Below are 10,741 nucleotides of genomic sequence, written 5' to 3' on the forward strand. Positions count from 1 at the left end.
TGAGTGTTTTGAGTGTGACAGAAGCACTACCTCTTTTAAATTCTCATGGGACTCTTGTTGTAAATGACATATATTTCTGTGAGTCTTCTTAGAACATCAAAATCCCGTTTACTATAGAAAAACAGACTAATGTAATGCAACCAAAACAGATTAATTTTAAATTTAAAAGCAATAACTAAAGACATATTTATAAAACACTTGAGTTTTGCCCACCTGTACGTTTTTATGAACAGGTTTACAGGACAATTCAAGAAGGGGAAATATTATACAGGGCCAAGGGAAAACAGGGGTACTGGCTTAGACTTTCAAATAAACCTGATTTGCCTGCATCTGCACCTGTCAACAAACACATGCTGTTTATACTTGTTCCAAGGCCTGAACACATTAAAATGGCAGAAGGCGCCATTATAAACAACCAAGCAGCAGTAACCCACAGTGCAGTGTTATGAAACAAGTCTGTCCGGATACTGACTGAGAATACACAGGCCATTCTCTTGGATGTGCAAAAAGATCAGGTCAAAAGCAAACAAATGGCTTAAGAAATGCAAATCCTCAAGCTGTGTTGGGATTCACAATGTCCAGGCCATGGGTTTATTCGGTATTTCACGTGTAATTTTGTTGTTGAAAATGTTTAATAAAGCAAAATTTATTGCCTTTATTTGTCGGTGCCACTCCTCAGATACATGTGCTCTTAACCATTGGGTTACTATTCTCTCAATACCAATGTCTGCGTTTCATTGGCATGTTTATTTAATTTACAAATAAGATTATGTTATTCATGAACCACATCACATAACGAATAACAAAGGTAATGATTTTTGGGCAGCTGGCTTCCTGGAACTACAAGAGAAAAAAAATCCCCCAACCACTTCAGCAAAATGTAAAGACCAGTTGTTTGTTTTTGGATGTTATAGCTTCTTCAAATGATACAATAATTATGCACATGATTACAATTAGATCTGAACAAATTCAAAGAGAAACATCCAGTTTGCTTACAGGAGCCTGTGATGCAGAAGCTGTATGTGCTATACTGGTCCATCAATCAAGTGGCCCACTGAATCAGCTCCACAGAATAACTGCTGAGAATATTGGGGCAACTGGCTCAATATGAATAACTTGTTTAAAAAATTTTTTTACCACCATCATCATCATCATCATCATGTTTTCATGGTTACTCCTGGGTGTAGGATTAGGTTCTTGACCACAATTAGACATCAGTGTAAGGGAAGAGAAATTAAACCCTGCATAAAGCATGGAATGAAGGCAGGGATGGGAATGGGGATGGATTGCTGGAAACAGCTCACATGAAGGAATAGAGTTATGTGGCAATTTATACCCCTAGGGAAAACCTATTTAGCAAGTCATGGTGATAACTCAGTAGAATACAATTTAGTAGAATACAATTTTCATCAGGTACAATATGCAAGAGATTGAGTTTTATTGTAGCATATTGCATGAGAGACAGTTTTATGTATTTGATCTTGGGCTAGGAGTCCAAATGTGAGGCTGTACCTGGCTCTAGGACCCCAAACACTACTGATCAAGCATGTAACTTTCCTTCTGCTGTCTAACAATCTGCCCATTAGGCCCAGTTGGTAATGGCTTGGTGTGATACCATTTTAAAGAGTCAGGCCAGCGGGCACTTTTTTATATCACATGGTTTGAGTTGAATATATGCACGATTGGTGCATAGTGAATAATTGGTAAGCGATGATGGTGAGTTCTGATATGATATGTTCTTGTGATATAGTATCTTGGGAAGCAGATGGGGAAGGGGGGTGACTTCTTGGTGTGGTATCTAGTTTGCATCGGGGAGCATGTGACAGGAACAAATCAAATGTGAAGGAAAGGAAACCAACTAGAAGACATATCACCAGCCTTGATATGGTGCCTGAAGACTATGCTTGGTGTAGACAAATGCCTGTGGCAGGAAATATTAGATTGCATGTATTGCCTACCTCTCTTTCTTTTAGATTTGGGATGCCTCCTTTTGTTTAGCTCTTCTGACACACAAGTACACTAGGTAATACCTTAATCCCTTTAGTTGTGGTACCAGTTACTGCATGTTTAGATTTAGCTATACTCCTGCACACATTCTGAGGATGAAGGGGCTTATTCGTAACACAAAGTAAAGTAATTAGATTTCTGGTTTGTTCTGTAACATTATTAAGAAAGATTAATAAACATCCACAATGGAATTGCAGGACCAGAGCAGAGTACAAAACATGGTTTTTAATAAACAAAGCTAGAGGTCACGTGACAGGGCTTCAATTGCTGAAAGATTTCTGAAAACATGTAGAAAGTAATATACTTAAAGTTGTTCAGAACAATTTTCTGAAAGAGGCTGGTTAAATGCGTGGATTTAGCACACAGCATGGAAGGCGGATGTCTTTTCTGGTGAATTCAATTTTGCTCTTGGAAATGGAACAGACATAATGAAACCTGATGAGTCATAAGTCTTGTTGGTGGGAAGAATGACTTGGCTTGATCTCTTGCTCATCTTGACGGTTGCCAGACTGATTTAAAAACCCAAATCCATTGCAGCATATTATGTCGGCCTAAGAGGACAAAACCTTAATCTTATATGGTGCAACTTTTAGCCAATGCCCTAAATAATGTTCATACTGGAAAAAGCAAAAGAAAATCTGACCAGATGGTTTCTTATAACAACCTAGCCACTAAAGAAACAAGAATACAGTTATTTTTTATATTTTTGAGATATAGGTCCATCTGGCTTTTTTAATGCAAAAAGCAAAAAAAGCCAAAAAATGCTTGGCTTACTCTGCTTACCTTTTGGGCTCCCACTACCACACCAGCATCCACCTGTGACGTCTGCTTCTCATATGATTCTCATAGAGGGGTTTGTAGTGGTCACTCCCTTTTATCATTTTGACTGGCTTGTGCAAACAGGGAGTGATAAGAGGAAGAACCTTGATGCCAAAGTTGCATTCACGTTAAATCTCAGTAAATATTGGTTTCCTAATTCAGCGCCCATTTTTTCTTTACACAATTAGACAAGTTCAACAATCTGCTAAAGAAACTTGCCAAATTTATTTTGTAAATATGAAATGCATTTATTTTAAAGACAAATTTAAGAACAGATAGTTTATTGAATTCAAGGATCAATGTTACCAAGATGTGTTTGAATATTTTGCATTTGCAATTTGAAATGTACCAATGATCACTGCTAGTTACTGTAGTAGTTCCCATCCTTTAAATAACTTGTAAAGCATTATTTTCAAGGACTGATGCCAGTTGAAGACTGTTTGTGTTGATTACCTGCAATTGACTTGCATATGTTTTCAGATAGCCCATGTGTGTAAGTAGGTGTGTGTGACAAGGGAAAGGAGTCAAAACATTGTTTTGACTTACTTCAAGAGGTTTGTTTTCTGATGTTGCAAGTATGGTTGGAATTTTGCAAAAGGGAAGTCCTGTTTAGCCAAGTTTTAAGAAAATGTAATCTTTATAATCCATACATTTTGAGGATTGTACCTAGAAAAATCCTTCATTAAAATATAAGAGCCAGATCTTATCCACAAATGTCTGACAAATTAAAGAAAATGGATGGGAAAGGCTTGGATTTAGTATGGAAGCAATATGTTCTGAAATCGTTTCTGAAAAGTCTAAATTTGATCTGAAGCAGAAATGCAGACTAATAAACCCATGAAAACATTTTTAAAAGACTGAATCAGATTACAGATAGACATCCAAAAGAAGATGGATGCTACTTGCTATAACAATTTAGTAATAAAAGATAACATGGGGACAGTGTTAAGGAAACAGACACAGAAAATCTGTAAATGCAGACAGAGGTCCATTCATTCTGGAAATGCCAAGGAACCCACTCATATGCCAATAATAAGTCAGACTCATTCCAGGCACTTTTTTCTTCAACTGATTCAATGATGACAAAGAGGAAATAGTGAAGTGATTTCTAAAATAAGATTTAACAGAAACTTAAAGACAGCTGTGGTCTATTGTAATAAATGTGTGGAAATAATGGATGGAATAACAATGGACTGGAAAAAATCAATGCAAATTTAAGAAAACTTTCGGACCAGTTCGGGTGGCATGCACTGTGTGTGGTAGAGACCAGTTGATCCCACTTCTTGATAACGTAATGAAATTCTCACTTTTTTCTTACTTTTGAACTCTAATATCATATTAAAACAGTCAGAAATCAAGCTGTCTTAGAAAAGTAAGAGAAATAGGCTTTTTGGTTCCATAAAGTCATCAACGTGATCCATCAATTAACTGCATGAAACGCAGAACTGGCTGCAACTTTGTACACATTAAATCTTCTGATTGAAACTACTGACCCTACTAGTTGGTTAGTAGGTACTTACTGCTTGTTTTGACTGGGGTGATTTTTTTGTGATTGGGCCCTGTAGCAAGGTGAGTGTCACCGCTCACGTATAGAGAGAGAGAGAGAGAGACGAGTTCGAAGTAATCACTTATTTTTATTGTAGCCGAACACCCGGCTTTTCGTTCAACTGGTTACATGGGTTTCCACAGTACTTTCGCCGTAGCGCCATACTTCCTCCGTCACCAGTCAGTCCGTCTACCTCGGCGAATGCCTTTTAAAACACCCAGGCTCACTGTCAAGGTAATCAACACATCGTTAAACAATTAAACATTTAAAGAGCGGTGCTGATTAGCAATCTCTAACAGCTGTGGCGCAGAGTTTGAGAGCCGCCCCACCCACTCTCTCTCTGCAGCCAACGCACAAACCACGCCCCCCCCACCACAGGCCCCAATAAATGGAATGATATTTGTTGTGTCAGGTGTATTATCCTTGAAGAAAAGTGGCTTGACACAAAATTGCAACCAATAAATGAGCTGATGACATCTTTCAAATCTAGAGTGGACAAAATTGTGAAGTAGGCCGTAAGTGTTCAGACGCTGGAGTCATTTGCCTCTGTGAACAACGATCCCAGCTGGGAAAGGCTCAAGAGAGCTACAGAAGGAAAATGAGACCTTACATCTGTAAATTTATCTGCTCAAGAATCAATCACATTTGGTCTCAAGAAAAATGTGGAATCTGGGATTCAACGATGTTCATGAATAGTTCCCTTTATATATCATTTGGCTAGGGAAAAATTGGCCCCATACCACCTGTAGTGTTGCCCATTGCACTGGGCTGCCTCACAGTGTATGATTGTGAAACTGTAGCTTCAAGCTGTAAGCTGGTTATCCTAACAGCAGCAAGAGAAGCGCCATTCAAAGGGAAAAGAATCAGCATTTACCTTGACATGAGCACTTAGCTGAGGAGACAGAGGGACCAATAGCCTACAAAGAGCTGAGGTCCAAGCTGCACAAGATGCACATTTGAACCAGTTTCGTTCATCCAGCTCAGAGGATACTGACTTACCGCATTGAACCGCACAAGTTTTCCTCTCGTCAAGAGGTGCAAGATTTCTATGGGAAGAGTATTATACCCAGTACTGCAGGACATTCAGCTAGAGTGATGGGCCCTTAAATAGGCACTTTGGTACTGTTTTAAAGCCTAATGAGCCATGTACACCTCAAAATGAATGTAAATTATGGCATATGGCCTTAAGTGGGACTTCAAAATAGCAAAATGCAATTGAAGCAAAAGATTACAGACAATTATTGAATGATAATATAAATTGAATAGAGGAGGGGAAAAAAGCAATCTTGAATTTACCTTTTGTAGTTGTAAAGTTGTTTGTAATTTTGTTCTGTAAATATGTTTACGCTCTGACTCAATTTGCTAATGTACAATAACCCTCATGCACACAGCGAGAAACTCGTTTGACCAGTTGCCGGAATTCCATTTGTGTTCTATGAAGCAGAGCGACCCAAGTAACTGGGCTGATATTGCCACAGAATAGTTACCCATGGCTAAACTTTTGTGGACACCGCCTGCCCTCAGCCAACCAGAGTTTTGTGCTTCCTTGTTTTCCTACCAATAGGATATCATTATGTGAATAATTTTTCCACCAAAATGGCATATTTTCAAATAAAGAGCATATTTCCAGATAAGTTGCAGTGTCTTACAGTGATTGTTAAATGCTTTTGGATACATTTCCACCTGTATTGGGTGACTTAAATAAACGACAGTACCTCCAAAACCTACATTACAGACATGGGTCCAAGGTTTGAAATAAAGGGCACCCCTGTATCAACATAACCTAGTCCTCAGATCTCAAGAGACTCACACATACAAAAAACATAGTATTTATTTATGCTAGACACTCAGTCGGCTTTTTTACATTTTACAGCTGGTTTAGACCAAGCAAGAAGTTTAAGAAGTTCAACCTATTACAATTTATATTAACTGAACACAAAGAAATCCACTCCAATTAGAAGCAAGAGTAAAACAAAAAAGCAGATTCTATTGTACTTGGTCTTCTGACACAAAGGACAAATATCAGTAGCACAATGCAGTTACAGCTAATGTTAGGCCTACACAACCCTGCCAAACCTACAATGCTGCCATACGAATGTTATTTTTATTCATACCATAGCACAGATATGTTTATGGGCATATGACTCATCTAATCATCAAAAAGCGAGTTACTTTTAACACAGTCTGTTAAAATGTATCCCCTTGTAACACAATTGTGTTTGTAATACAAAAATAGTAACAAAGTGTATTGAATATTAACACATCCTTTTTGAGAGTGTATCATTTAAAAAAAAATGAATCAGAGAAATTTAACTTTCAGTTTAAACACAAAACAACTTCCTCCTTGGAATTGTGTAGATACTTGAATTGCAGAGAGGCACGATCAGCCATCTTTACTACCATGTTTTGAATGTAAAATAAAAAATGTCTTCACTAAATGAAGCTAGTAGACTATCAGGGGATAGTACAGCAAAACATTGGCAGCCAAATTAATACCTCGGGGCATTGACAGTACAGGAGATATAGCTTGATGGTAACAGCTTGGTGTACCGTCAGATCATTTCACAAATACTAGCTGCTTTGATTTTTAAAATGTATGGCCTCAAGGGTGTTCTTTTTACACAATATTATATGCCTGTTTATTTTAACAGAATTTTACAGATAATCAGGTATATATTTCAATTTGTACAATATTTAATAACAAATTTTAATTTTGTAGTCAAATCAGGATGTAATGAACTACAACATATAAAATGAATACATTTTTAGTTAAGTTTATTATTAAATGATTTACCAGAATGAAGATAATTAAATTAATATTATTAGAGGGATAGAAAATTATCTTTAATACATCAGTCAAATATAAAGAAAGCATTAAAAACAGTATTCATAACCTTAATTCCATCTTTTACTTTGTCTAAAGTTTTCATTTTCCCAGACTTCTACATCAGAGCATCAGCACAACCATTTTCAGACAAGGATCATAAAACAAAAAAAAATGAAGCCTAGTGAAGATCAACAGACCAGAGCCAAGCCTTTGAAAGCCATTCTCAAGTGACAATTCTTTCATTATTTATCTTTGTAGTATATATATTTTTTATTTTCACTCTTCAGAGGCCACACAAAACAGTATAATCCAGGAGACAATACATAAGTAAGGCAGAGTTTAGAGAAAGAGGAACGAGTAGTTGGCTGAAAACATGGTGGTTGCTATGCAAAGTGACAGTGAAGCAGAGAGTGCACCATTCATTCAGTGGGATGGTTGCTGTGGTCAAGTAATGCATAAGTTATTACGATGTGGTGTGTGCTACATCGGAGCACTGGTCCCTGTTGGGTGTCTGCTGAGGGAGGCAACTATTCACTAGGATTCTGGATGACAATTAACAGGTATTCTTTTTCTGAAAAAAAGAAGGGAAAAAAATGGACCACAGTGTACTGTCTTTGTCAGCATGATTGCACAATATCCATAAACATGTAGGCTATTCATGATTACAGACCTCAGATGGAGAACAGCCAAACAGAACATCGACCTCTGATCAATTTGCTGCTAGACTGACTGATTTTATAGTCATGTCACAGTTGAGCCATTTAAAGTTAAGTCAATAAAATGATAATAAGAATGAGCCGTTAAAAACGACTAAGAATAATCAATTTTAAAACAAGAACCAAATGAAAGACCCAACAAGTAATACATTACAGTTACATCCAGCGCTCTTATAACTTGAGAGAATTTACAAAAACAGATTTCATTTACTCAAGCCAGGGAATATTATGGACCATTATATTTCAGTATGATTTGCAGAAATTAATGTACACATGAAAGTGAAAAAAATGGAACCAAAAGGAGAATCAAGTTGCAGATCTCACCTGGTGCCACCATTATCTCATGCTTCTTTGATCTGATGCGCAAAAAGGTCAGGTCATTCTGGGGGTCAATGTCTCTGACAGTGCTTCTGGCCTTCATTGTGAGCTGGTGCAACAGCCCTGCATACTGCACAGTGGTAGAATTGTCTAGAGTGGTTCTGATTGGTATTCCTGAAAGAAGTTGATAGAAGTGACCATTTCACTATACAAAGCGTGCTATAAACATAAGCAATTATGTAATAGCAGTAGACCAAGCCATTGGTAGTGTGCAAAATCTGGACTGTCATCTTTTATTACAAAAAGTAGCGAATAAAATTGAATAAAGCATAGGCTACCACAGGTTAAAGAAATGAAAATTTAGCTAAATTCACACTAGAGCAAAATCATTGTTGTTACCTTCTGCATTCGCAACTATTATGCCAATAACACCTTTGTGCGTCTGAATTCTCTTCAGTGTCTCCTCTACCTCTGCCTGAAAAACAATTTGATTAAACAGTAAGCTAGCTATAGAAACACAGTTCGTTTTGTGATATGGTAATGTTAGCGAAGAGTTCCAGGCATTCAGGGCATGCTAAGGCAGCAAGCACAAAACAGTAAAATGGTGGCTGGTTTGTAAATTGACTAATAAGAGACCGGATGATGGATTATGGTCAAGGGATAACGTACTGTTTATCCAGCCAGCTACCCAACGTTAGTCTACTACTAGCTAGTGAGCCAGCTATCACAACATAAATGTGTACGTTATTCAAACTGAACAGGAAGTTTAAAAAAAAAAAAAAAAAAACCTAAACACTTTTATATAACTCAAATACCGTGCATAGCTAGCAAATGACCGTGAATCAAAAAGAGAAGCAACTGCGGTAAAGTTACATTACCATCTTTATGTGCTCTTGAACAGTAGCTAGCTATTTGCTTGCATTAAGCGTCTCTGTTGCTACGTGGAAACGGAAACCGACTTCAACGTGGGGGGTGGGGAGGAGTGTAAATTTGTTTGTTGACGACTCTGGTTCACGAGCACCTAGCACTGCAACTTCTTGGAGTCTACTTAAGCCATATTATCACAGTTAATTAGACTACACGCAATAATTGAATTATGTGTTTTCACAGTTCGTCCAGAAGGTAGAAAAACACCAGATAAGTGCTACAAAAACGAGGGCGTTGCGTAAACAATTAATTAATTAATAGGCTATTTCTCAGCTGTTTCGCTTGTGGCAAACTGCGGTCACGCCATCTGTACTTTGAAAAAGGTCGGTCAAGCTGGCTGAATTTAAATTCTTTGTGCGCGTTGTACATTACTCTTTACGATAACCCGACTGTGATGCAAATGTGCTTCAGATAAAGTTAGCCTACTACTTGCACTTGAAATACTCAAAAATAAATAAATAAATAGGCCTACTCCAAAATTGAGTATTAAATATTCAAAAGGGCAATTAAGTTAAATGCATGCTGTTTTTAAAATTCCATAAAATAATCGAATCAAATTATTTTCACAACTGAATACTAGCTTCATGCAAAAATGTTTGTGTATTTTTACTGTAGGAATTTGGAATTATGGGATGTAAAAATTCTCCAAAAAGGAAATTTAATTCAATACATGTCACTTTAAAAAATGTAATAAAATAATATAAACAAACTATTTCAGCAAACTGACATTATTGAAGAACACCTGCCCAGCTATTAATGTAATTTGGAATTATGGAATGGCCATTCAATTCCATAAATTGTGCTTATTATAAATTGCATAATTAGGTCGAACTGTTTTCAGTAAACGCATCCCCAAAGACCCCCCTCCCAGTTTGTTTTCGACCTGAGACCAGAATTTCAACACGCAACCAAAATTTCAACATACAACCAAAACGAACGTGCAATGACTTCAACACGCAACCAGAATATCGACACGCAAAAGGTTTCACAAATGGTTTTTATTTTCAATAAAATGTTTTTAAATTGCAAAATAAAGACACAACTGTTGGTGCAATATACTAGTTTGTTGATGCACCTTATTTTTGAGGTACAATTCAGGTGTTCATCCACTTAGTGGCGCTGTTTTATCACAAATGAACAGAGGTCAATTTCCTCTCTGCAAAGCAATGAGAGGATGTATCAACAAGACATGATTAAATGTTTCTTGGACACACCTCATTAAATTACTAGGAAGCGCTAATTGTATTAGCTGCAATGAATTGGATGCCATTGTTAACTGCAATTAATAACTTGCCTGCTCATTATATAATGGGTATGAGACAAATGTGTGTCCACTGTGCTACCAGTGTTAATTACTAACTTGAAGGAGCTGGCATCGATTCTATGCAGTGTACTGAGTAGAGATGAAGACAATGAAAAAAATAATCTAATAAACCTAATCTAATAAAAAGTTTTCTTTAAAAATGCTGCTAAAAGTAAATATGAAAAAATAATTTAATAGAGTGGGTTACTTATTTTAAGCGAGTTTAATCTTACCAACTTGTTTCTAATCAAGCTGAGCATTGTGAGTGTTCAAAAATG

At 36.9% G+C, this 10,741-nt stretch overlaps 1 protein-coding gene across 1 annotated transcript; it reads right to left on the bottom strand.

Moving 5' to 3' along the window:
• Window positions 1–6,796: 6,796 nt before the first annotated feature.
• Window positions 6,797–9,270, bottom strand: LOC135255243 (dynein light chain roadblock-type 2). The gene is made up of 4 exons (XM_064336135.1): window positions 9,112–9,270; window positions 8,633–8,708; window positions 8,240–8,407; window positions 6,797–7,770 (listed from the first exon to the last, which is right to left on the bottom strand). Exons 1-4 carry the CDS (start codon window positions 9,112–9,114, stop codon window positions 7,727–7,729), a joined length of 291 nt encoding a protein of 96 aa, XP_064192205.1. The 5' UTR covers window positions 9,115–9,270; the 3' UTR covers window positions 6,797–7,726.
• Between the last annotated feature and the right edge of the window lie 1,471 nt (window positions 9,271–10,741).

This window comes from Anguilla rostrata, chromosome 5 (assembly GCF_018555375.3).
Source record: "Anguilla rostrata isolate EN2019 chromosome 5, ASM1855537v3, whole genome shotgun sequence".
NCBI classification, from domain to species: Eukaryota; Metazoa; Chordata; class Actinopteri; order Anguilliformes; family Anguillidae; genus Anguilla; species Anguilla rostrata.